This window comes from Hippocampus bargibanti, linkage group LG05 (assembly GCF_051943395.1).
Source record: "Hippocampus bargibanti isolate YZ-2025 linkage group LG05, ASM5194339v1, whole genome shotgun sequence".
NCBI classification, from domain to species: domain Eukaryota; kingdom Metazoa; phylum Chordata; class Actinopteri; order Syngnathiformes; family Syngnathidae; genus Hippocampus; species Hippocampus bargibanti.
In genome coordinates this window covers 18,279,706-18,306,647 of record NC_142738.1, presented here as the reverse complement: position 1 = coordinate 18,306,647, position 26,942 = coordinate 18,279,706, and the positions used below count along the sequence as shown (strand labels likewise).

The 26,942-nt window shown below is 41.5% G+C and overlaps 2 protein-coding genes across 15 annotated transcripts in view; one reads left to right on the top strand and one right to left on the bottom strand.

The window, feature by feature from the left end:
• fgd4a (FYVE, RhoGEF and PH domain containing 4a) overlaps positions 1–2,178 on the top strand; it is a 64,497-nt gene extending 62,319 nt beyond the window's left edge. For all 13 annotated transcript variants that reach the window (XM_088997094.1, XM_088997103.1, XM_088997099.1 and 10 more), the window contains one exon: positions 460–2,178. In XM_088997094.1, coding sequence (XP_088853220.1) covers positions 460–720 — 261 coding nt within the window. In that variant the 3' untranslated portion in view covers positions 721–2,178. The remainder of the gene's footprint in view (positions 1–459) is intronic.
• nup205 (nucleoporin 205) lies at positions 2,089–26,773 on the bottom strand. Of its 2 annotated transcripts, none has more exons than XM_088997088.1 (42): positions 26,645–26,773; positions 25,855–25,997; positions 23,610–23,781; positions 22,495–22,639; positions 22,202–22,361; positions 21,880–22,108; positions 20,420–20,584; positions 20,151–20,326; positions 19,943–20,059; positions 18,062–18,199; positions 17,794–17,944; positions 17,414–17,619; positions 17,139–17,321; positions 16,798–16,848; positions 14,715–14,924; positions 14,410–14,647; positions 14,140–14,329; positions 13,947–14,067; positions 13,381–13,462; positions 13,144–13,308; positions 12,918–13,042; positions 12,717–12,831; positions 12,192–12,341; positions 11,684–11,758; positions 11,019–11,176; positions 10,866–10,946; positions 10,206–10,397; positions 9,914–10,115; positions 9,746–9,844; positions 9,494–9,642; positions 8,599–8,790; positions 8,394–8,515; positions 8,179–8,311; positions 7,398–7,524; positions 7,255–7,328; positions 7,018–7,146; positions 6,514–6,640; positions 5,688–5,860; positions 5,487–5,616; positions 5,129–5,257; positions 4,354–4,427; positions 2,089–3,503 (listed from the first exon to the last, which is right to left on the bottom strand). In XM_088997088.1, exons 1-42 carry the CDS (start codon positions 26,670–26,672, stop codon positions 3,351–3,353), a joined length of 5,979 nt encoding a protein of 1,992 aa, XP_088853214.1. In that variant the 5' UTR covers positions 26,673–26,773; the 3' UTR covers positions 2,089–3,350. The 2 variants fall into 2 exon arrangements, with proteins under 2 accessions (XP_088853214.1, XP_088853215.1); XM_088997089.1 differs by having other exon boundaries at positions 3,400–3,534.
• Between the last annotated feature and the right edge of the window lie 169 nt (positions 26,774–26,942).

Genomic DNA, 26,942 nt, shown 5'->3' with positions numbered 1-26,942 from the left:
CACCGCAACGCGCTAGCAGGCCGGCAACGTGTATGACAATTTTGGCCAGCCAGCCAGCCAGCATCTCACTCCCACAGCAATTGACCGCGTGGTGGCACCAGGATTTGCGAGTCATTTAGCCTCCGAGTCTCTATTCAACATTTTGAATGGATTTTCACTTGCGGCCATTTTGACTCACGACAGTTTGGTCGGAACGGAACTCGGTCATAATTCGGATGTTACCTGTCGATATACATGTATGTATGTGTGTCAAAAGAGTGGGTCCAGTGGTTAGCATATTGACCTTACAGTGCAGAGGCTGTGTTCAATCGGCCTCCATGTGTTGAGCTTGCAGATTGGAAAATGATCGAGGGTGACAAAAGAAGTCCATCAGCACCATTCCTCTCAATCAATAAATATCATGACTGTCCAAATATTAGTCCAGAAACATCACATATTAATGAAGTGATATGTCCGCAGGACGTGAAGGCCCAGAGCACCATCCCCCTGCTCGGCTACTCGGTCGATGACAGCAGCCGCCCCGCCGAGCCCATAGCATGCTTCCGCCTTTCCCAGTCCAAATCTGTCCACAGCTTCGCCGCCGAGAGCGAGGAGCTCAAGCAGCGCTGGCTGAAAGTGATTCGTGTGGCTGTGACGGGCGAGGTGCCCTCGCGTGGTCACGCCAACAATGGCAACATAGCGGACGGCGTCGCGCAGGAAGCGGCCTCGGACAGCTCGTGAGGATGCCGGGACTTTGTCTGCAATTTGTGTGTCTGAGGGCACTCAGACTTCCTCTCTTTGCTGGGCCAAAAAGGACAACGCAAGTGCTGGATGAACTGCCTTTTTTTCTCCCCACACTTTTTCAATCTTTGATCACTTTCAGAGATGTGCTGTATTACTTACTCATAGAACACTAGGACTGAGATGCTTTCTGCGTTGACGTTTCCATGAGCTCGTGGACTTGTACTGCAACAACTACTAAGTCTTAGCTGTACAGTATAACTGCCTATTTCTAAAAAATATTTTTTTCCCAGCTCCTTACCTCTTTAGGGTAATCTAGAAAAAAAACCTTAAGAAACATTAGAATGTGTCAGTATTCTCCCTCGTTTTCTTCAACTGTGAACAAGATGATGGTGTCCCTCACGCTCACTTGACTTTTTACGATAAAGCCGTGAAACATAGCCGAGTTACATAGCATCTTAGAGGGCTGCTAAGCAATCCTCTTATGTCAAATTATCGGATGGATATTTTTGATGAGGGAAGTCACCCAAGAACAATTGCTCACTTTCAGTGCACCAGAAAGTCTTTAAAATATTTTAATACAACTACCTGGTTGAAGGACTTAATTAGCATCCACACTAAAATGATGTTGAAAATACTTTAGCCATGCTATTGCCTGGTGATCAATGCGAGGTGTAACCCTACCATTGGCCCAAAGGTCAATTGTGATGAGCTCCAGTGACCCGAACGAAGGCAGGCAAGAAGAAACTGAACATAAAAATTAAATATAATTACATTTGCCCGATTTGATTGAACTTTCACAATGAACTTTCTGCACATCTACGACAGTCCTGAGGATTGGACCGTCCCCCCATGTTAAGCCAACCATGTCGAACAGACAAAAAACATTTGGGTAAACTGTTACAGCTGAACAGAATACCACATTTCACTTTTTTTGTTCACCAAAATAGAAATTGTGTGTTCCGGTGCAGTGCAACAAGCGCCAACATCCTCAGCCCTGGGTCACGAGCAAGACTGAATGTTCAAAATCATGACTGTAGTTTGCAAAGAGCAGCTTCTCTTTTTCGAAGCAGATGTTAACAAGCTGGTGCAAGAATGTAAATGTTTTTTTTTTTTCAATTAATGCTATAAGTAATTGTATTATTTAAAGTAATTTATAGATGATGAGCATGAGCTGTTGGAAAATAGCACAAATCTCCAGAAGGAAAAAAAAAGGTTTTATAACCTACATTTTGTCAGGTGTTCTGCAGTGAGACATGCATTGGTTCTATGAACTGATGCAGAGGGGATGGATGTGCCTGTTTTTTAACCCTTCTCAGTCAAGAAATAAAATTAAAAAAAGCACAAAGCGTCACTGTGTGCACGTCCTGAATTTCCAGCAAACATTTGTATGTGTGCATTTCCTCACCTCCAAACATTTCACAGGTGTACAACAACATTAAATACTTGTGGATCCAGCTTATTTGTGGTGTTTTTTTAACTTCTCTAAGGACTCCTAAAATACATCATAAAAGATGGGGAAAAGTACAATGAAAAAAATTACATAGTACAGTATAACTCCACAATTAATGCTTTCGGGTCAAATAAACCACTTTCATTGTGATCCGATACATATTCATAATATAATATAATACATTAAATAATTGTAAGAGGGAATCACTAATTAACTGGACAAGATGTTAAACTTTATCTCCCCACAACTATGACCGATTTCTCGTATGATAAACTTAACAGAATTCAGCATTTATTATTAAAACAATAAAACATGTACATATACAAAGTAAAAATAAAAACAATAGTTTTGAAAGTTTTTCCCCCTTTCCGTTTCCAAATATTCTCTGAAAATATTTTGGTTTCCCAACGGTGAAAAAAAATACTTTGAAAAATTGTAAAATATCTCTTGCGCTGTGAAATTTACTGTCAAATCTATAAAAAGCATTTTCCACTTCCCTTATTACTTTGGTTATGTTATTTTAAGCAACAACCGACACATGCGACACTGCTCAATGATGCAGAGGGCACAGGTTGGGGGGGGGGGTCAGTGGTTGTAATCAATGTGAACAGAACAATTGCTCAATAGTTTGAAATACCAGAAGAATGGTGACTATTCAAGCTAGCAACTTTGTCCACGAAATATTGACTATCATTTCAAAATTAAGCATGTAGATCTTCATCAGACCACCTCAATGTATCAACACTTAACCAGCAATTCCTTTATTTTTGAAAAAATATGCCCCTTTTCTGCTTTTTACATTTTTTTTGTTGTTACTCATTTAGTAAGTGTATTTTTATTCCAATGTCAGCCATAATACTCCAGACAAAAAGGCAGCACAAGAGGAGGGTCAAATGAGAATTCTGTAGAGCAATGAAAAGTCGCCACACATTAAATTGTATCCAAAATGTAGTTGCACACAAAAAGAATTAAACAGGCAAACATGCTCACTTATTTTCAGAAATGTTCATTTCTTGTCCATTAAAGAACTGTCCTTGCAATGTCAGTAAACATAATCAGTCAAACAGCCATGTGATATTTGAAAGGACTTGCTCGAGAATCGTTGTAAAGAAAATTTAAAATGCTCCTTGCTGTTGATGTTCTGTTTTTCGTCAAAATTGTCCATGATTGAGAACTCTCAGCTTTTGGGCTGTCTGAGGAGGCCTCGGATCCTGCGTACAAGAGCTTGGATGAAGGTGTAGCGTGAACGGACTTGGCCGTACAAGCTTTCCACCTCCAGAAGTTTCCTCTGGAGAGCCTCTCCGAAACCAGTGGCCATGTCACTCTTCAACTGCAACGCAAGGCAAATGGTGGTTTTACTTCTGAAACATTACGACACGCGTATAATTAGCAACAGAAATGAGTTAATATTTTTGATTGCTAATTTCAATTATTTTTCATGTACTGTATTTTCCACACAATAAGGTGCACATAAAAACATTCACCTTTCTCAAAAGGTGAGAATGCGCCTGATAATCCAATGCACATTATTTATGGATCAATATTCAGATTTCTTGGACGTAGCTTGTTAAATCTGTAAAGCGCTTTGTTGCAGGTGCAGCGTTTGTGAAAACCCTATACAAATCAAGCTATATTGTATTGTATTTCTTTAGCATAGCTCCATCTAGTGATTGCATAATGCAACCAGTCACTATAGTGGCTTCTTTCTATGTGCCTTATAATGCGGCGCGCCTCCATTTGAAAAGTTTTAAAACAGACCATTCATAGAAGGTGCACCTTATACTCCGAAGCACCTTATAGTGCGGAATACAGGTACATGAAAAACAATTGTGAAAATAATCTAGCTGGGTACTATCTTTCTTTTACTTTAGTAGTTTCACTACCATCTTTGTGACTGCTTTATTTCCTGTATAGGATGTTGTCCATGTTAAGTGCTTTGTTACAGCTTCAGCTGTTGTTAAAGCGCTATATAAATCATTATGTATTGTATTGTACAAAATATACACATTACGTCTCGTTGGACCCATCACGGACTGTGTCGCCATACAAGGCAAATATATCAACATAGAGGTGTAGGTGTATTTTACAGCTCTTTTGCACTCGTTCAGGCTAAACTAATTGATCACTACCAATCAAGGAACATTAATAAAACGTTCCTTTAACCCTCCTTTAATCCTTACCAGCTCTAAATCTTGCCGATTGACCCGCGAGATAGCTCCACGTCCAGTGCTTGCCTGCAGGCTTCCAAACGAATCTGTCGGGGGAAAAAGTAACAGTATGTTTCCACCCATTTTTGTTTTTTTTTGTGACCTTGTGGCGTCACATGCGCACACACCACGGCGCTGACGTGTCAAAGGCGTACACACGTCAGCGCCGCGTTGCAGATTTTCTTGCAAAAACGCATAGTGACATATTTAGAAACATTATTTAAAGTTAAAAGAATATGCAGGTTTCACCCAATGTATGTCAATCACTGTGAATCATACGCAGATTTTGACTGCAGGCTGATGCAATCCATATTGACAAATCAGTGTTTACCAACCTTTTGCCTTTTATTAACGCCTGCATCCAACCCACAAAGCACATAAATATCAAATTCAAAACATGTGGCAGATACATTTTATCATATATTATGCATAAAACGGGTAAACAAGTGGATGATGCAGCAAGGGCAATTTCATAATGGCAGACCCATTTCATTCATATTATAATAATAATACATGTAATTTCTAAGCGCCTTTCAAAACTCTCAAGGAAACTTTACAGTCACGGGAAAAGAAGATTTTTTTTTTTTTCTGTGCGGGTGGCTATTCATCATCTGTTAGCACAAGCAGTTCTACCTGCTCGTCAAGCCAAACACAAGGCATGGCGACTAGTCGATGTCATGATATAAATGTTATTGTGGTGTATGGAAGTGGACAAATAAAGTAGCAGACAAGTTCATGAAAACTTTACCGTCCGCAAGGCGAGATTGAAACAAGGTGGCCCCGGGCAGCGGAGAGTCCTTTGGGTCGGTGGGGGTACAGTGCAGCAAGTAATATTCCAGGTGGCGCCACAGCACAAAGAGACATGTCTCAATGATATCTGCGAGGGGGTTAAGGTTTGTCCACAAGGTACACCACTACAACATTTGATAGAGATCAGGAGGCACTCATTTAAACAGCGGTGAGCATCGGAGCTCGCGTGGCCTTTTCTACTATTAAGTCCTTCAGAAAATGTAAGCTTCAGGATCTGCAGACATTGTAATACTCAACATAGAGTGTGTTATCCCTTAAATGAGCACATGTAGCGTTAGCTCCATATAAAGGGATACAGGAGCAGAGGGCCAGCAGCTTGGCTCTATTGTTGATGAGGTGCACCAATCTTTTGTTGGCCAGCAGGCTTCTTTGGACCGATGAGATTTTCTCCACACCTCCCGCACCGGGCACCAGGCCTTGGCACAACTACAAATGACACGTTTGCTCAGATGATGCGTGTCTGCGTTCGACTGAGTTAGCATCGCATCCGTCATTACCTCCTTGAGCTCCTCGGGGGGCAGCTGATCCAGACTCCGCAGCTTGCCCAGACTCTGCCTGTGACTCTGGTGAAAGCGGAAGAAGTCTGTGGCACTGTTCTTCAGCAGGAAGAGCACCAGGCCCAGGCTAGGGGCTCGTGAGTATGCCATGTTGGGCAAACTAGACGTCAGATCTGTACACAAGACTCATGGTTCATGGTGGACATTGCAAATATTTGAGATTAAGACGCGCTCAAATACTATCATCGCTTTGAAAATAGCCCTTTTCAATCTGCGTTCTCTTTTGCCCTGATGTGCTGGTTGTTAGCGAAAGCTGTAAGAACAAAATTATGTTTCTAAGTTGGTTGCATAAAACAGCTTGGCACTGAATTTCTGCCACTATATTTGCGGACTGAATTCAACATGTGAAATGTTCAAACTCCCAATGAAGACTGCCCAGTCTCTTGTCATCCTCTACTGGTGGAACCTTGATACTGCAGTCAAGTATTTGGGACTAGGACATCAGCTGACTATGTCCTGCCTGCCTGGCAACCCAAAGTGAGCTTCTGTTATATTTGGATCAATTGAAAAATTCGTTCAACCGATCATCACAACTTGATTTAGAAAAAAAAAAACAATGATCAATAAATTAAGTTAATACAAGAGTTTTGTCTTGACTTACTGGTTTAATTCCTTCCACATCCAAACCTCAAATTATGTTTCACCCGTACAATGAATGGAAAACCCCAAATGCATCTGACCCCACTATTTTGTGTTCAGCTTTCAATGTTTAATTTCATATTTAGTGAATCACAGACAGTGTGTTGTCATTCATTGCGGGTCTGACCTGCGCGTCCTCCATCCCTGCCAGTGGGCTCGCTGCCAAACGGGCTGAAGAGGCAGATTGAGAACTGGGCCTGAGCCGAGCTCTGCAACAGCAGCATTTGGCAGTATTCCATGATGTTAGCACAAACCTGAGGTCAGAGTGCAGCATAGGTCAATGACATTATGACATGGATGTGCACTGTGACGACAGACAGAACACCCATCGCTGTCATTCATGTAACCTGTTGTATTAAATTAAAAGGGGATACGTGGAACAGGGAACTGTCACTTTTCACCTTACGTCTTTTCACTTCATTGGACCTAGTTGTTTTTAAAAAGCAAAGTTCCTACATGTGGTGTGTGGCTGACTTTTGTACTTGCGTTGTAACAAAACTTACCAATGTAAGTACACAGAGCACATAAAGGAATTTAAATTAAAAATTATGAAACAGGCAGCCAGTGCCGACTATAAAATATTCATATGTTGTCATTAACTTTGGTGTTATGCAATCATAATACCTCCTACCTGTTGCATGGCCACCTCCATCTCTTCTCTCCTTTCTGCGGTGTCTCCGGGTGCAGTCATCTGCGCTTGTTTCAGTAACCTCTCTCGCTCACTGCCTGCCAGGCGGCTGAGCAGCAACAAGCATAATCGCTTTTAAAAAAAACAACAACAACACTACATAAGCATGTTTTGACAAAACAATAAAACAAATGCTAAAGAAGACACGATAAACACTTTTGAGAGGATAACCAATCTAACCTGGAATCTGTTGATGTGACCTTGAAACTCCATCAGAGCAGCACCATTGACTTCACTGACCATCTCGGGGGCTCCTGAACCAAATGTCACCAGAAACAATGTCCTCATTTTCATCTTGTTTTGTCAAGAATTTGTTGTATTACCTGGAAGAGCAGTCTTACTGATGATACCAGTAATCAACGAGAGCTCCTGCAACGCTCCTATGCTGAGCTCTGGACAGCGCAACAATGATTGGATAGTGTCTGCATGGACTACCAGCCACTGGAGAATCTATAAACACGACATATGCACACTGATAAAAGACGGACGCTCCAAAGCGGTTAGAAACATTATACATTGATAAAACAACTGGACTCACACATCAACTAAACTTTTCATTCCTAATTAAAATGAATGTGCATGTGAGAAATATCAGGCAGTGACAAATGAAACAGAAAACTATGTTCCTATTGTTGGCGCAGCTCTTGCATAGTGTTAAGTGAGTACAGTTAAAAATTCTACCATTTTTTCCTTTTTGATAATTAAATAGCAATTTTACAACAAGATAACTGATAGAGTATGGACAATCAGAGCTGCACAAATAATAGTCACTTTCCATGTATGGAGAGCATTGTGTTCTGAAGATGGCAACACAACAAAAGCTATGCTTAACCTGTGCTAAGGAAGCAGTATTTATAATAAAAGTTGAATTTTACAAAAGAACCCCTTCCGGCCCATAAATTTAAAGATTAGATGAAAAACGTCCAATACGGTGATCACTGAGCCTGCCTTCTTGTGCTGGGCGACAACCAATGCAGATTGAGGCCGCTGCACAAAGTCCATAAGTGCACACCATTTGTTATCTCAAATTGTTGTATCCTGAGATATCCACAAATGCAAATTCCAGAATGAGAATACAAGCGAACAATTTATCAGTGTTCTTACCTGTGCTGACCCCTGCTGGTGATTCATAGTGGTCGAGGTGAGTATCACCTGGAAGAGCCTCAGGGTGGGTAAAAGAATCTGTCTGTATCTGTCCATTGGGCTGGGGATGAAACCTGAAGGGTCCCTAATCTCCCTGTACCCACCAGCAGACACGTTCAAGTCATTTCCATGACGAGATGTGGTTTTGTTGAACCACTGGTAAGTGTGACTCTTACCTGTGAGCCTCACTGTCAGGTATCATGTCAAACACCTGACACTCAATTAGTTGTGCTACCAAACCGCAGCGGAGCAGTTCAACAGCACCTTGGTTCGTCTTGGCCACGCGAGTCAGCAGGGCCTGCAGACACACAGCTGCCATTGAGCCTTCTGAAAATGGAACTTGCAAAAGCCTCTGGTGAAGAAATAAAAATGACACCTCACCATTTTGCTCTCGTAGATGTAGAGTGGCTTGAGGAGGGGAGGCTGAGGTGTGAGCAGGCCCTGCAGGGCTATGTCATCCTGCCGAAGGCTCTCCACGAGTGAGCGCAAGTAGCCGCTGTTGCAAACGTAAACCAGCCACTGGTTCTGGCGGTCGATGGACAGGATACGGTCAAGCACCGCCAGGGCGAGCATCTGCAAGATGTTATTGTCAGTGAGAGAACAAAGGTAGCTTGACTCACAAGTTTACTTGCTCGACAATTAAGCTCAAAAACCATTTTACTTGAATAGCAGAAATCAACAGTATTAAATATCTTTTGTCGGATTGAAAGACATTGAAATGCCAGAATCTGCAAACATTTTTTTCGTCATCCTCGAAGGAAGTAAAATAACATTATGTTATCTAAAAACTAGAGCTTGGACTCGCAACCCAAATCCCCATTTGTTAGTTGTGTTGAAATGATCAAACAATGAACTGGAGTGGGTTACTTTTAACTAACTTTTTAAAATAACATTCATTCGTTGGTTAACCATCCCCAAACACTTCCGGTGTTTAGCATGAGATGACACGAGCGTACTGCGCACATACAGTACATATGGTATTCTACACACTTTGCGTTGGCATTCAGCCTGCTCAACAATGCAACAATCTGAGATCAATCATTTTAATTCTCAACATGTGTATTTTATTTTATGGATAATTTGCATCTCAATTTGAGACATCACCAATATGCGCACAGACATAATAACATTTCTTTACATTCTCTGTAATAGTTGTTTTTGTTTGTTTTCCAGAGTCACACAGCACTTATACATGTGACAAATAAAGCACCAACAATGCATCCCTGCAGGAGTACAACTGCATTCACTCGTGAAAACACAAGAGACAGAAACATACCCTGCTAATTTCATGGCCATCACATGCATCCCTGCACACCACCTCCATTAGTGCGCTGCCATAACTCTCGATGATAGTGAGGTTCTCTCGCTGGAGTTTGGAGAAGCCATCTTCAGGGGCTGTGAGACGTTCCCACATTGCCCTCCCAGCTAGAAGAACACAGAAAAATGTGGATGGGATGACCACATTTCCATAATGATACAGTGTCTTACAGATAAGCTTATTGGTATGATGATAATATTTTTGGTTTACCCATCTGCAAAGTATCTGGTTCCTCAGGTTTCTGAGCAATTTGAAGATAGTACAGCAAAGAGCCATATAAATGTGCTCGAACACGCTGGTATCCTCCTCCTCAAGATGTAAAAGATAATGTTACAATAATGTTGGTAGAGTTTGAAGTTGGTGGAGGTTTATACGCACCAGTTGAAAGGATGAAGTCCAGCAGCTTGCGAAGGATAATATGAAGGGCAGAGTTTGCTATTGAGGCAAAACCAGATGATGATTCTAATCCAGCCCCATGCTGATGTTCGGACAACACTGATTGGCTGAGGTGAGCAGTCAGAGTGAAGACAGCCCCAGCAACAATGGGCATTAGCTCTCCCGCTGCATCCTCAGATAGAACCTAAGTAACATGTGGTACACCAGCAGAAATTACATACAAATAGCTGGAATTGATTCCAGTATTCACAGCTGGACTAACTGCATCATCTACCTTGTCATGCAGGTCTAGAAGCAGGTCTCTGATGATTAGTTGTCTCTCTTCGACAGCTACGAGGTCAGCAGGGCAGGCGGTCAAGAGCGTCTCCACGAGGCTCCTCCAAGATTGCAACGCATGTCGCTTTGCACTCAAACTCCGCCGGACACGGTTACGTTCCACCACTTGCTGTAGGATCGAGTTCACTTCCTGTCGAAAACACAATGCTTTCATCAGAGATGAAAATTGATTTTCTTGAAAATACAAGTGTAAATTCAAATACCCGACATTCAATGATTAATCTTCCGTCGTCTGTATGCACATGTGGCTTCTGTTCTCCCCATCTGAGATATGGGGAAGCCATGAGAATGTGAGGGGCAGGATGTTACTTTTACGAGTGTTTGTGCCTCAACATGGCTACGCTCATGAATGCAAGACTAATTCAAACACGTTTGTTCAATGTTAATTAATATCCAGATTAATTTTCAGCAATTTGTCCTGAATTTTATAGAGGAATTTTCATAAAAAAATTAGAAAAGCCAGAATTCCAGGAAAAAATGGTGGATTTTCATCACTGTTTAATTTATTGAGGTCAAATGACACAAACGCGTCACCAGTATTCCAACCACAAAAAAAGGTGAACATAAAATCGGAGTAGTTCATTTCTACTTCATGCACCTCCAATAACAGTGGTCTCTGTCCAATAGCTGCCATTCCTTGCAGAGCATTCACCTCAGCAACCAGCACTCTGTGGAGCAGCTGTGAAAGACAATTTATATATTGATAAAACCGTCACGGCTTCACAACATTGAGTAAAACCAACAAACCCACCTTTACATTGCACACAGTGTGTCCTTGCTCATTGACATGTTCACAGTTGGAGATGACTTGCTCTATCTGAGTGCGCTCAAAAAAGTCCAGCTGCAGCAGCTCAGGCATATCTTGGCTGAAGTCGATGGCATCCAACACACTCAGTAACTTTCTGCGTACTGATGACATGAAACAAGAAGTGTGGCTTATCGTTCCAACTTAAAGACCCTCCACTCCCAACACCAGTGGTGTCTTTATGCAAGACACTGACACTCGTGCATTCACTAGTTTGCATCACAGCTGCTTACAGACTTGTCAGTCGGCCTATTTTAAGGGTGCATGGTCAAAAGGTGAGTGTCCCACTTAACAGGCACTGGTGTTGGGTAATCGCTATGTGTTTCCATTCAACATCATTCACAAGGAGCGCAGTTGAAGTTTTCAAGCATCACCTGTTTCACTTACTGAAAGATTGAGGTGTTTTTTTTTTCATTTACGGTGTAAAAAGGAAAATTGAATTTTACACATTGATTGCAAAACATAATAAAAATTATATTCTCCGCTATTCCCTTTGCCACCGAGAGGGGTGAAACGGTCAAACAATAAACACCGGAGGAGTGTCATTACCTGTGGAATATTATGGATTTGGTTGACTTTTTTTCTGGGAATGTGACCAAGATTAAACATACCTTTTGAAACGTAGTCAAAATGTAGGAAACCACTGACGGATCTAGTTTCTTCCTCCATCCCGGCTTCTCCTTCAGCTTAAAAGGCAAAATCATAATGTGTTGTTGCAGATTGTGAGGAACATTACGTTTATTATATAAAAATACAAGATTGTTTCCTGATGATGTAAGACCATTTTAGTTTTTTTTTTTTATATGTGCATATACTCAACCCAAATCGTTTTTAGGAATAGTCATTGTTATTTGTATTACAGGTTGTATTAATACAGTATTTGTATTGAGTGTGAAGGTTCATTGCTTTTCATGCGGGTAAAAATTGTTCAACCATTTCAGAGGGTGGGTCATGGGCCAAAAATAATTACATTACGCATTTTAGGAAAATCTCGAATAGGAATGTTTGGCCTTGGACAAGGTTTGTACTGGAAATGGTTTCAAACATATTGTTCATCATTTTAAAGTTTTGCTTTGAAGACATTGAACAAGTGTTCATGGATACACATCAATATAACACCTGCATGCTGTGACTGCGGCTGGTCATCGAGCAGCAAGTTGACAAGGCGCTGTGTATGTGAACGCTGGCGGTTCAGTGACGTCACTCTCAGCTCGATTGCAGCCGTTTTCATGAGCCAACACATCTGGGACAGGGCAGCAATCTGGTCCCCTGAGAACATCAGAAAGAAAGTTCATGTGCTCGAATTATTTTCATTCAACCAATTATTGCAGATTTATTTCTACTTTGAATCTGTGGTTGTATTTCAATGTTGTGATTCTTAATTGTCCTTCTTTGATGGTTATTATGACATGATGAAAACGAAAGTTACAAATACAAGTATAGTTCTATGTATCCCGAATTAGCACCGGGGACAGTGTCGTTAACACTAAACGTTCGCATTGCGCATGCGCAGTTCGAGTATGCAAACTACACCCAAAAAGTCCCCTGACTTTGGATGACCCTAGACTAATAAATAAGCTTCATACAGATGTAATCTTTGTAATTGTTGTTCTTTTTAATCCATTAATTCATGAATGCACTCACCAGGCAAGATGAAAGGCAGGTGTTGCAGATGTGAGAAAAGAAAGTCCTGGCTTGTCCTCAAATAGCGCATTGTTGGTCCAGAAGTTTCAGAGCAGGCACACAGTTGGTAGATCACCTGTGAATGCGAGAAATGAAATTAAGCCATTTGAGAGGAACTTGATCAACGCTGGAAAGAAACAAATGTTAGGGTGCATTATATACCTGGTAGCAGAGCTCAGCCAGGTGTGGAGCATGTTGAGTGAGGGCGGGTCCTGACCTTTTCTCAGTGCCTCTCTGCAGGAGACTCAGGATGGCATGCAAACAACTCCGCGGACACCCTAAAACCCCTGCAAAATATAGCTATGAATACACTGCTAAATTGCGCATCTGCTAATTTTCAATTGTTTGCTGGGTATCAAAAATGAAGATGCTATGTCAACATCCTTACCCGGATCTTGCAGGTTGGTGGAGGGCACACGCTTCTTGACATCATACCCCAAGAGATACAATGCCAGATTGGGTGTTTTCAGTTCCAAAGAGGTGATGAGAAGGTTGAGAATATGAACTTGGGTTTCATGTCGGATTCGTGACACCTTCTTTTGGGAATCTATTTCTAGAAATTTAGGGTTTGGTTAAACAAATATTCAAACACATTTTAAGAAGAGAAGAGAGACAAGTGATGCACCATTTTCTGGTTCAGTTCCTTCTTCTGCCTCGTCATTATCCAGACACTCCACAAAGCCGGCCATTAACTTGTCACTCACAACCTAAGGCAACAGCAGAAAAAAAATCTGAACTTGATTCTATTGAGGACATAATATAATAAAAGCTGTAAGATAGTTTGTAAACAATTAAATGTGTTTGTTAAGTAAACTAACAGACACCTTTCAGGAAAAAATGCACAACTAAACTGTCAGAGAACACCAATAATTTTATTGCGATTGCAAAACTCAATGAATGATACAAAACTTTATTTTGGTATAATAAGCATAATCGAGAGGGCTTTGCCTTTCATATAAGCCATTTCTGATTCCAATAGATCAACTACAAGTCAAGTTATTATTTGTTGTTCCTACAACTTTGATAAGCGACAACGCTTTTGTCAGGGACTGTATATTGCAAATTTCCCCATTGTGGGACGAATAAAGGTTTTCTGATTCTGATATCCCGGAAACTACAAAATAGCTCAACTTATGATTTTTACTTAGTGCTTCCTCTAACTTGGTTTGATACAATATCCAAGGAATTTACCTGGTCATGTGTGAAATCTCCAACAAGCCTATCTTGAATCTTTGGATAGTTTGCTATGCGACGCAAGATCTTGGCACTCTGAAAGGCAGCCTCTGGATTGGAGTCGTTGTGGTAGAGATATCTGTTAACAAACAGTTTGTTTAATAATCTGTACAAAGCACCACCAATATTGTTGATCAGCAAGAGCTATTACCTGGCCACATTCACAATGTGATCTGCCCTGCGGGTTTGAGGACTGACCCCCTGGAGAAGCTGCTCCAATGGTGAAATCAAAAAAGAAGCCTGGCTCTCCCTGAGGAGATCCATGAACACCACCTCCTTCTGCAGTGTCAGGTCTAGCAGGCAGAGGCAGTGCAGTACTGCAGACTCCAAGTACTTCTTGCCTGGAAGAGGATTGCATCACACTTGAAACAAAGAGCCATAGAATATTTAAGTTGGAAAGTGACAGCCCCCGGCAACTGACCAGGAAAAGGGGCATAGGTGTCCAACTGCCGTACACCCTCCTCCAGCACGCTGAGACAGAGGGCCAACATTGGCGAGTCATTGAGCAGGTGAAACATTATGCTGTGTCCTGGGGGCTTGTGGGCCGGGACCTGCTCGCCCTGCAGCTCCACCATCTCATGGACGAAGTCTGATGGCTGTGGCTCGTAATCACGTAGCAGTTTGTGGAACACTTCGAGTGCAGTGTCAGCTACTTCCCACTAGCAAGGCAAGACAGAATGTGCCTAAGTGTGTAAAAATTGTGAATATGAATAATCGCATAAGTACCTTTTCAGCCAGATGTCGATATGCTCTAGTGGGGAAAGCCAGGAAGACGGTGTCACGCAAAAAATCCAGGTATGGCTGAAAACCTGGCACGCGTAGTCCCGCGCCCAAATTAAGGGGAAGACTGCTTTCCACCAATGTACTTATCAAATGACAGAAGCCTCGTGTCAGAGGGTACTCCTCACAGCTTGACTCAATCTCATTAAGCTCCACCTGAGAAAACAGAGTAAGGAAGCAAAGTGCTCAACAGGCAAGTTCAGAGTTCATGTGACAATTTTCTTCAAGGTACAGTGAGACCTCGGCTTACTTACACCTTATCTTACGAACTTTTCATCTTACGAATGACAAATTTATGAAAATTAAACCTTATAATAAGCACTATTTTCATAATACACACCCACCACGGCTGGTGGAGTAATCTTCGGCGGAAGAACACCAAAGCACATGACCTTCGGATCTGGCGGAGTGATCTTCGGCAGAAGCACACGACCGAACAGCGCTCCAGCCGGGCCACCTTTCCACAACCCCTCTCATTGAATGCACACGTCGATCGCCTCCTTGGAGCTTTTTGCTGATAATTTTACTATTATGGGACCGAAAAAAACCCCACCACAGGCTTGTGTTCAGCCCAAGAAGACACAAAATAAAATCACCGTCGCTAAGAAGAAGGAGATAAGTGAAAAACACGAAGGAGGTGTGCGTTTGTGTGATTTAGTGGCCCAGCACGGCTATGCTAAGTCAACCATCGCTACCATTCTCCGGAACAGAGAAGCCATCAAAGGTGCGTCTGTTGCAAAAGGTGTTTCTGTGCTCTCAAAGCGACGGTCTCGGGCAATCGAAGAAGTTGAAAAACTTCTGTTAATTTGGATTAACGAAAAGCAGCTATCCGGCGACAGCGTGGGTAAAGCTATTTTATGCGAGAAAGTACGGCTAATTCACGCCTATATCGCCACGCAGCAACCTGGAAGTTCGGCACTGATTGAGGATTTTAAAGCCACGGATGGTTCGAGAACTTTAAGCGCCGTACTGGGATTCACTGCGTCACTCGTCATGGTGAAGCAGCCAGTTCTGACCATAAAGCTGCTGAAGCCTACAAGGCGTCATTCCTCGAACTGGTGAATGAAGAAGGCTACATTCCTCAGAAGGTATTTGATGCGGATGAGACCGGACTTTTCTGGAAAAAGATGATCAGAGGAGGAGGAGATTGCTGCAGCATTTAGTGAGCGCATCAAAGAAATGTTGGCAAAGTGGAATGAATTGCAGGCTTTTATCGAACATTTCCATCAAGAAAAGACTGTGGCTATGAGAGTCATCAACATGATGAACTGTGTACTGTGATGCCTCAGTTTCGTAAGTCCTTACAAGTCAGAAAGCAACAGGTGTCAATTAAGAGGTTTTTAATCAGCAAAAATGATGAGGAGTCTCCAAAGAAGCAAAGAGAAGCCACACCAGAGGTTAAGTTACCAACAGTCCTTATGGAAGGTGACTCTCCTTCCATAAGCCATCAACGACCATCAAAAACGTAAATAAAACTTTATTTTATAGCTCAGTTTATTTCTTTAATTACAGTCCTTATGGAATGTGACTCTCTTTCCAAACAGCAATTGCCTTTGACCTCGGACCTCCAACGCCATTCCATCAAGCCATCAATGACCATCACAAATGTAAATAAAGTGACTTTATTATACAGTGCAGTATATTTCTTTCATTACAGTACAATAGCACATTTATTATACATAGAATAAGGTATGTTGTGTGTAGTTTTAAGGCTTATTTAGTTGAAAAGTATATTTTATGGAAACGCGGCAACGGATTATTCCCACTTTAATGGTTTCCTATGGGAAAACATTTTTTTGTGATACACACTTTTTGGCTTACACACTGTCTGGGAACCAATTAAGTTCGTAAGCTGAGGTCTCACTGTAGTTGAATCAACGAAGTGAAGTGATGTCATTATGTTCTTAATGAGTACATGTAAAAACATGTGAACCACTCTAATTAATATGTTTCAAGTGCTACATTTATCAAACAATTTACAACTTAATAAAAAGACACTTTATACTTAACATTACCGTAAACCACTTACTTCAATTCCTGCCGCCTGTCTTTGTCCAGGAGCACGCACTGTCTGAAGAATCTGCAAAAGGAAAAAATAGAACTATCAGGTAACATTCTAAAATAGTATATGTGTGTCGACCAGATGACAGAAACAAAAAAATATTCCTCTATTTAAAAAAGTTGCTACTTTTTAGAAAATGTAAAACATTCATTGCATTGTCTGAAATTTTTGGAGCAAAATGTCACCATTTAGGGTCAGTCTGGATCCTTGCAGTAGTTTAACCCCTTGTAAACATCACAAATCCATATCTTGAGCATTTTATATAATTGCCAATAAGCACAGATTAAGTTATGAGAAGAAAGGCAGACCTGTGTGTACTCTAATGATTGCCAGAGCGAAGCAGCGATTTCAGGTGATTTTCCAAAGGCTGCCAGGCAGTGAAAAAGCTTGGCTTTCAAGACAGGTGGAACACTGCATTGAAGCAACCCCAGCATTACCACCACAGGGGTCCACTGGGGGTGCTCACACAATGCGAGGCGAGCATTTTCACTCTAGAAAATACATAAATGGTTAAAATTTACACAACATTCCCAGGCCAGGGCATGGCTAAAATATCAGAAATGGATAATCCTGAAAAACATACCCATGTAATAATTGTAGTGAGTAACTGCAAAAATGAGGTTAGCCCTTCCAGTTCTCGTTGAGTGATTCCCCGAAGAGGTGGGTGGCGATAATGAACAGCATCAGGGTTTGGTAGGTCTCGGCGCAAATTTTCATGGTATAGCATGAGGGAGTGGAAAAAATGCTCCCATGACACTGGACATCCTGTTACTCCCTGGATATTATCACCTACATTCAAAAATATGTGAGGAATAAGCGGCTTGTAAGATAGATGAATGAACGAACGAACAAATAAACGAACGAACAAACAAGCCAACGAATATACTTGTTGTGTAACGTTATGTGATGAAACATTTAAAAAAAATCACCTCGAATTGACAGCAATCGTTTCATTCCACTTACCATGTGAAGTTCCATTGGTTTTCAGCAAGCTAAAGCAGTAGTGTGCAGATTGAGGACCATTGGCAAGACCTTTCAGCATCCGTAAATAGGAGATGTAGAGAGTAGAGGGCAGAAGGTCCCCCATTTGACGCACAAACTTGGACAGAACAACCTGCATCAACAATACATGGCAAGAAAATGAGACAGACTGAAATGATAAATTAATATAAAAATAGAGCGTAGAATATGAGTACTGATAGTTATGCCGGGAATTTGAAAAAAATATTACCTGTTTATGTGGAGGCCTTTGCAGTGCCATTGCCAGGTAAGACCCTTGCAATGAGTTGTGCTGAAGGGGCTCTGTGGGACACCAGAACTCCAGACCCAACTCCATTCCAAATGGATCCTTACAGTAGAACTCTCCTATCTGGGGGTGGAAAAGGAGGACACAAGCACATTATTTTATTTTGAAGAATTGAATCAGTTAAAGGACAACCGACGTCTCCGGACAAGTTGTGTCCATAATTTGTAAAACGGCTTCAAATGACTTCTACTGAGCGTATTTTACAAAGATTCCACCGCATATAGCTATATTTTACGTTTTAAGACTTGCGCTGAATAGTCCGGAAGTCTTGTTTTTGAGTTGGTGACGAGTCCTCACCCTACGTCACTGAAGGAACGCCCGTGACCGAAAAAAGGACACATTGCAGCAGTCCTTCCATCACATCAATGCATTTTGCTGTACTTTGGTCTGAAAACGTCGTGTAGGACCAAAATGAGGCAGAAGAGGGCGACAAAGCTCCATCTAAGGAATTAATCAGCCTGTGGAAACGGGCTGATTAATTCCTTACACGGCTTTGTCGCCATTTTCTGCCTTGGGTGCGACATTTCCCACCCCTGATGCCTCAAAATGACACGGAATAAATTCTTTAATCGATTGTAAACATGTATGCTTTCTTCTTCAGAACTATTTGAATCATATTCACAACTGGATGAGTAACAAGAAAGCATAGTCTCCGAATCTGATTCTCGAGCAAGGCAAGACGTCTTGCCGTGACACCACGAACATGGGGGTGGGACCTTCTGAAACTGACCACTTTCGGTTTCAAATTGAAGTACTTTTTAGACACTTTAAGTCATTCTTATTGGTGTTCTGCATTTGACTAAAAATATCATACTGTTTTGAGTATTTTAGATGCTATAAAACGTTTTTCTGATGTCAGTTAGGAAACAAAAAAGTGACATTGGTTGTCGTTTTATCTGTTGACGTTGTTGGTGCTTAAAGCAAGAGGTTCGTTTTGCTTATACAATACAATACATATTGATTTATATAGCGCTTTAACTGAAGCCGCAACAAAGCGCTAACATGGACAACTATCATATATAAGAAATATAGCAGTCACACAGGAACCAGCTCAGCTCAGGAGTTCATCTAAATTCTAAGTATCCCAATTACTCATTAATTCCACTGCCATATTACATTTTGAAATTTGGTTGTTATAAGTGATCTACAACAGCAAAGCACTGGGCTCTGAATATCCATCTGGTGAACCCAGGACCATTTTGTCAGAAGAGCAATACAGTCAAAAGGTCACTGTCTTGTGAAAGGAGCAGCCCCGTGCACAGGAAGGTGTTGGAAGAGTTGCACAATAGATAATTGGAGCCACGCTGTCAACCATAGATGAATTGGAATAGAAACACTGCCTGTACAGCAGCTCACACCCTTTTAAAAAACACTTCCTCCTTAGCCATCGGGATAATGCTACCAGTGCAAAAAATGCTAGATTTATGGAAAGGTTTTATCTGACCACCATAAGATCACTGACTATCAAATAAGAGGGACACATGCAAAACAATACATCCAATACAGAACAATACAGATTTCTACTTAAATGCAATATTTTTGTTACAAACATTTTAAATATGAGTTGTTTTCAGTCTGGGTTTTTGGAATCAGTTTTGTATCTTAAATTTGAACTGTGCATTTGACATTTGGCAATATTTCTACTGAATGACAAATTCTAAGGTTTCAATCAAGTCAAAGCATTACTGTACCGTCTTTGTCAAGGCAAACTTTATTTATTTGGCTTTTGTATTGAATATGATAAATGTGTGAGTGCAACTAAATCTATCAGTAACTTTATGTGTGGGTTTGTGTGCATGTACTGACAAGCATCATCAGGTGGTCCAAGTCCTTGCGCAATGATGATGGAGGTTCATTGTCCATTTGCAATGACATATGCACTAAACGGGCATCCTCATCTGCACGGTTGCGTAGCTGCTTCACCTAGAAAAGTTGTCAAAACCAAACAATTCAACTTCTAGATTTAGAAGCCAATGTTTTTATATCATTTGGTACAAAAAATGTGATTGCTCACCTTCATTGGCATTAGTGCCAGAAAATCTGTGATAAGTGAATGGAGGCGGCGGATGTAGAACTCTTCCTGGAAGAAACTCACACAATCGAGCATACCCTCTTTGATAAAGAGGAAAACATCTCCCGAGACAGCCTGGTCTGCAAGTGCCTCGTCTGCCTCTGTGAACTCCACGAGGGCTGGCCAGAAAAAAAATTAAATGTATTAAATTTGAAGAGCACATAGATCAAAGGTCCTGGTAATTTAAACATTCCAAAAAATGTGAACCTAACCTGAGCCTTGTGGTAGTTGTGATAGTACCCTGAGAGAAAGAGCCCAAGTCAGGCGACACACAGCCTGAAGGCCGGGAAGCTTCCATGGCTCGCTGTCCATCAAACGACCGTGCACTGCCGACACATACTCTCTCTCTGTGAGCAGTGGAAGTGCCTGAAGCAGATCTAAGGAAAGATCGAAAACACACACTGATGAGTATATTTGCTTCCCTCACAATGCTGTTTGAGTGACAGCCAACCTTTGCCACCATCGTTGATCACTTTTCCCCAGCCGGATTTTTATGTTTGAATATCCGTCTACTTATTTTTTTCTAACCATGCCCAATTGCACAAATTCTTTATCCTTCCATCCAGAGACGTCACCGTTCCACTACCACTCTTGTGTAGGATATCTCTCTTCCACGACATCTTGACAATGTGAAAAGTCGTGTGCTCTCCCAAGCGAGCAATCACCCGGAACACATGCATCACATGCATGTAAGCTTTACATCAAAACAAAATATCTCTCGCTCTCTCTCTCTCTATATCTATATATATATATATATATATATATATATATATATATATATATATATATATATATATATATATATATAAATATCCTCATCTCACCCCCCATGGGTGGTGTCTGTCCCCCATTTTTTTAGCTCGGGTCCTCTACCAGAGGCCAGGAAGCTTGAGGGTTCTGCATAGTATCCGTGCTGTTCCCAGCACTGCGCTTTTCTGGACCGAGATATCCGATGTTGTTCCCGGGATCTGTTGCAACCACTCGTCGAGTTTGGGGGTCACTGCCCCGAGTGCTCCGACCACCACAGGCACGACTGTCACCTTTACCTTCCAGGCTCTCTCCAGCTCCTCTCTGAGCCCTTGGTATTTCTCCATTTTCTCATGTTCCTTCTTTCTGATGTTTCCATCACTCGGGAACGCTACATCCATGACAACGGCTTTCCTTTGCCCTTTATCTATGACCACGATATCTGGTTGGTTGGCCATTACCATCTTGTCAGTCTGTATCTGGAAGTTCCACAGGATCTTTGCTCGGTCATTCTCTACTACCTTGGGGGGTGTTACCCATTTTGACCTTGGGGTATATAAAACCTACACTGTCTATACAATTAACACATTAAACATAAATATGAAAAATGTGACGATGTTTAGCGCAAGTTTACTGGCGAAAAGCTGCCATATTAGTTTTCTCGTTTCATCGCGCACAGTGTCGCGGTATTTTACTCCGAGCGTTCCCGATTGTCAATGGAAGCAACCGATATCGACCAAAACACACAATAGCATGCCGACTCAAGCATCACACATTGCGATCATCCTATCACCCTTCAAAACAAATGTTTTAGCCGTTGTATACGGATTTTTATATATGAAAATAGAAAATATCACTTGGGCGGAAAAAAATAGAGGAATTCCGCTAAATAGCAGACGTCTGGGATCCATGCAATAATTCTCACCTTCTCTATCTTCAGTGCCTTGCTCAATGAAGCTGACATCCAAACAGTACATTAATGCCATGACCAGTGCCAGGTTCACACTATCAAGTGATCCATCGGCTTGAGCCGAAACTGTCTCCAAGTGACCAATGAGAGCCAATGTGTCATCTTTCGTCAATGGTGATTGGCATGTCCATGAAAACAAGCTGTCCGCAAGGGCCTGTCTGCATTCTTTAATGAGGTCTGAAACCTGAGAGATGAGAAGACAGACAGGACAATCACGGCTGATAAAGACAATATCATATCTTACAGGTAAAAAATAGATATATATATTTCCCCCTACCTCCTTCCTGTGCTTTTCATTGCCCAGGCCTCGTTCCTTCTGAAGCCGCTCAAACTCACGGGTCAGATTGATCTCATTTACCAAGTTCAGGATGCGCCTGGTCAATCCTTGGCTCATCAATTCATCTGTGAAATGTGTCGTCAAAGACACCAGCTCTCCACTAGGTGAGGTAGAGGTAAAGAAGCCAAAAAAACTTTCAAAACTATTGCAAAGACTGTGAAGAATCAGTCCCTGTAATATATTGCATGGGCTTGAGGGCTGAATGAACCTGAAGAATTAGTGGAAGCTGTTACCTGAGGTCAAGAGTGAAGGTCTTTCCATGACGTGACTGAATAAGTGTGCGCAAAGAGTTGGCCACACAAAGCTTTCCATCCCAATAGAGGAGTACTGCCACCAAGCCACGTGTCAAACCTGGAAAGTGGGACTGTTGCTGCTCACCTGGGGAGAAATCAACAAAGTCAAACACCACATATTCCAAACAAGGTAAGGGCAAGATGGTAAACATGTCTATGTTGGATTTTTGTATCTAGCATATTTAAAGGACAAACGACATCACTTTTTTGTTTCCTAACTGACATCCGAAAAAACGTTTTATAGCATCTAAAATACCCAAATGATATTTTTAGTCAAATGCAAAACACCAATAAAAATGACTTAAAGTGTCCAAAAACTACTTCAATTGAACCCGGAAGTGGCCAGTTTCAGAAGGTCCCGCCCCCTTCTTCGTGGTGTCACCCCAAGACGTCTTGCCTTGCTGGAGAATCAAAACAATGGCTTCAGATTCGGAAAAGATGCTTTCTTGTTACTCATCCAGTTATGGATATGATTCAAATAGTTCTGAAGAGGAAAACATACATGTTTGCAATTGATTAAAGAATTTATTTCTGTCATTTTGATGCATCTGGAGAGAAATGAGTGACAAACTCTTTAGTACTCACAGTACCCGAAAAAAGGCAGAAGAGGGCGACAAAACTCCGTGTAAATTGTCTCCTGGGACGTTTTTTTAAGCAAACATCAAATTCACTGTAGAAGTCTTGGCGCAACACACAAGGATTCAGCATTGCGTTATTTATGTGTTTTCCTTCTAATTTCGCCATCAACACGAAGTTTTCAGACTAAACAAAGTACCGCAAAATGCATTGAGGTGATGCAAGGTATGTCCTTTCTCGGTGAGGGGCGTTGCTTCAGTGACGTAGGGTGAGGACTCGTCACCAACTCAAAAACAAGACTTTCGGAATATTAAGTCTTAAAATGTAAAATATAGCTATATGCGGTGGAATCTTTGTAAAATACACTCAGTAGAAGTCATTTGAAACAATTTTACAAATTATGGACACAACTTGTCTGGTGATGTCGGTTGTCCTTTAAAGACACTGTACATCTGGGTGTTTTTTTTTTTTTTACAGACCTGCCAACAAAAGCTCCACGGCCGCCAGTTCTCCAAGGTCAAACAAATCACTGAGAATGAAAGCCTCTGAAAGAAGCTGCTCTGGAAGGAGTCGGGACCCCTGCTGACCCTGGATGGCGATACCTTCTGTGCTGGCTTTCCGCACCTTCTCTCTCTGCTCTGCACTCTTTGCCTAAAAATGAGGAAGTGGATGATGATGCAGACACATCACGTGGGACATTGTCGCAAATACACATGCAATGGATGACACAAAGTAGTAGGGCTCAATGATAACAAAAATAAAAATGATCATCACAATTAAGGTAACTTTTTATTGAGTGACTTCAAAACTAGATGACAAAATTTCAACTATTGAACACTTCCATCGACATCTGATTCATATTGAACAATTATTGCTTTGACTTTATTCATTTTGTCAAGTATAAAATGACCGCATATACGTATATATGATATTCATGCTCCTAGCATATTCGTTCTGCAAAATTCACACCTTTGAAGCCTTGCATCTTTGTACATGTTCAAAACATTCTCCTTTTTTGTTACAACTGCAGTTGTTGTAATAGCACCATCTCTTGATCGTATTTATCCTATATTATTTGTCTACCATTATTATCACGTCTTGCCTTACATGTCTTAACCTCAAGGATTGTATTTCTTTCCACATCACGTAGACATATGCGTTGGTACTACAACAACAACTAAAAGGTAATGGAGAACCTCCCGTTAGTTTATGAACATGTGCGTGAAAAGGGTATATATAATATGGTGCAGATAAAGCACTTATAAGTGCAATTTATTTACCATTGCAATTTATTTGAAAGCCAACGGTAATTTGACATTGCCATGTTCATGGGATTTTACATTGACTTTACCATTCGTAATGTGTGGAAACAAACAAAGCATGTGTTATAATACCGTATTTTCACGACCATAAGGCGCATATAAACGTCTCAGATTTTTACGTGTTAGAGACCAACATGAGGAGGACGTGTAGAGAAAACGAGGGGGGTGTGCGGGCGTGGTTTGTGTATAAACGAACAGGTATGTGTTTCATGTAGAACATTGCTGTTTTAACAACCCTGAAAATGGCAAAGAGACATGGTTATGAAGCTCAGTTTATTTAAACTGAAGGCTATCAACTACGCCGAGGAACAGGGGAATGGAGCCGCCGTGACATAATACGCGGACATAAGGCAAGGTGGCCGGAGTTGGAGGAAAGCTTCAAGCAATCGATCGGCGAGCTAAGAGCGAGCGGAAGGAGCATTTCGACTGTCACTGTCCCACTCAGAGCAGTAACGCTAGCGGAGGAAATGAAAATTGAACATTTCCAAGGAGGTCCGTCTTGGTGCTGGCGTTTTATGAAACTGTGCGATTTTTCCATGCGGACCGGGACTACTGTAGCGACGGCCGGCGAATTATTCTGAAAAGCTGGCGAAAAGGCTGCCATGCTAACGGAGAGAAACTCCCGGCGATTGTGATTTTTTTAAAAGAAAGACTTTGCCTAAAGAGACATTTCCAGCAGGCGTCATTCTTAAGGCAAACAAAAAGGGCTGGATGTTACGCCACAGTTTGCCAATGGATTGTGGATGCTTGGGCTAACGTGTCTGCTAGCACGGTGGTTTGAGCTTTCGGAAAAGTCGGTACCGGTAATGTGCTCCTTTTTACCATGCCGACGCATATTGAGTGATGATTACAAAATGTTATTCCTTTGTAATTAATAAATAAAGCACTACCAAACTCAGTTTTGCTCCTGATCTGTTTTTTTTAAATACGCATACTTGTATGCCTGTGTGTTGTTGTGAGGCGGACGTACGTATAGCAGTAGAGGATATGTACCGGTATATAAAACTTGCGTCCTTTCATCCAGTGCGCCCAATGTGTGTGTTAAATACAGAAATGGCACACATAAATGAGACTGCGCCTTTTCACACGGTGCGCCCTTTGGTCGTGAAAATACGATATACAATGTCAGCATTTGTGTTGTATTCTTAGTTTTACAGTAAACTTCAGATGGGTGCCAAACAGGTTTAAAGCATGGTGTGGGACAGCAGAATCATCTAAGCGAGCAACAATGTACATTTAGGATCATTTCATAATGTTGGCGACTTGCAAACACACCATGCCATTCTGTGCATGAAAAGATTTGCTTGGATTATAACGTTTTGCAGGTTGAAAAGAATTTACCACACAATTACATTTTGATTAAATGTGTAGCCCGACGAAGGGGGCTGTGTCCATAGCTTACCGGATTCTTAAAGAGGGACAGAAAGTGCGGCTTGTGTTTTTTCAACTGTAGGTCGAGTAGATAGAAGCTCTCCGGCTGTCTTCTTAAAACAGCCCCCTCCACTGTCTCCCATAGCTCCTTGAGCGGCCCCCACAGACTGGCTCCTACACGAGAACAGGCGATCTCAAAGATCAGGTACACAGAATAAATGACTCCGAAAAAGTTATGAACCTCACCAGGTTTTGGGTGAAATTTCAGGATAAACATAAAATGCGCAATAACCTTTTTTGGTGAATTTGGATGCACTTTTTGGGAACTTGTGAATTTAAACGTTTGTGGAATGTAGCCGTATTATGAGTATTACTGTTACCGGTCTTTCCCCTGAACATGTTTAATTTGTTAAATTCTTATCTCATGATTTACGCACAACAGGGGAAGTCTGGGAACCTCTTCTCATACCAGAGTTGCTTTAACCTTTCCTTGTTTCAAGACATTTACATAGGACAGGGCAGCCTACCTCTCATTAACATGTGATCCCAATATAAGCGTGTGTGTGTGTTTGTTTCCTATGCTTTTCCTGCAGAAATCTGAAACGCAGGAGCCCGAATCGATTCGTAACTCCGTTTCTTAGCTGCTTTAGCCTAGCAGCACAATGTTAAACGCAGGGTTGACCATGCGATCGTAACATTTGAAAAATAAGGAACACCGTGTCTTGAAAACTGATATAAATGTGTTTTTCGAGAAGTCATATTCATTAATGAGCGACCAATAAGCGAATAAAAATTCAACAATCAGGAAACGTGCTCCATACCCGAATTTACCGCCATCTGCACCGCCATGACACAATCCCAAGGGTGGACAGCGCGTCGTTCGTTCCTGCCTGAATAAAATTCAAACCATCCGAGCTTTCATTCAGCTATTCATTCAGTATTCTCGTTTTAAATTTTCATTCTAAACGTTTTCTAAGACTACGATTTCAATTATACACACACAATTCCAAACCACAATTAATTGCAATTCTATCAGGCAAGGTCTTGGGTTTGTATTTTATGGGAATTGTAGTCCAACGCTGGTCGCCGTAAATTTCGGCATTACGATTTATTATTTGA

What these genes read in the sequence shown, in the direction of transcription:
- nup205 (XM_088997088.1), bottom strand. Translation starts at nt 26,672, where the DNA reads ATGGCGGTGCAGATGGCGGTAAATTCGG. An exon ending in GCAGATGGCGGTAAATTCGG is followed by an intron (nt 25,998 to 26,644) that starts GTATGGAGCACG and finishes GTTCTCGTGTAG; the next exon opens with GAGCCAGTCTGTGGGGGCCG. An exon ending in ACCAGCAGGGGTCAGCACAG is followed by an intron (nt 7,525 to 8,178) that starts GTAAGAACACTG and finishes TCGTGTTTATAG; the next exon opens with ATTCTCCAGTGGCTGGTAGT.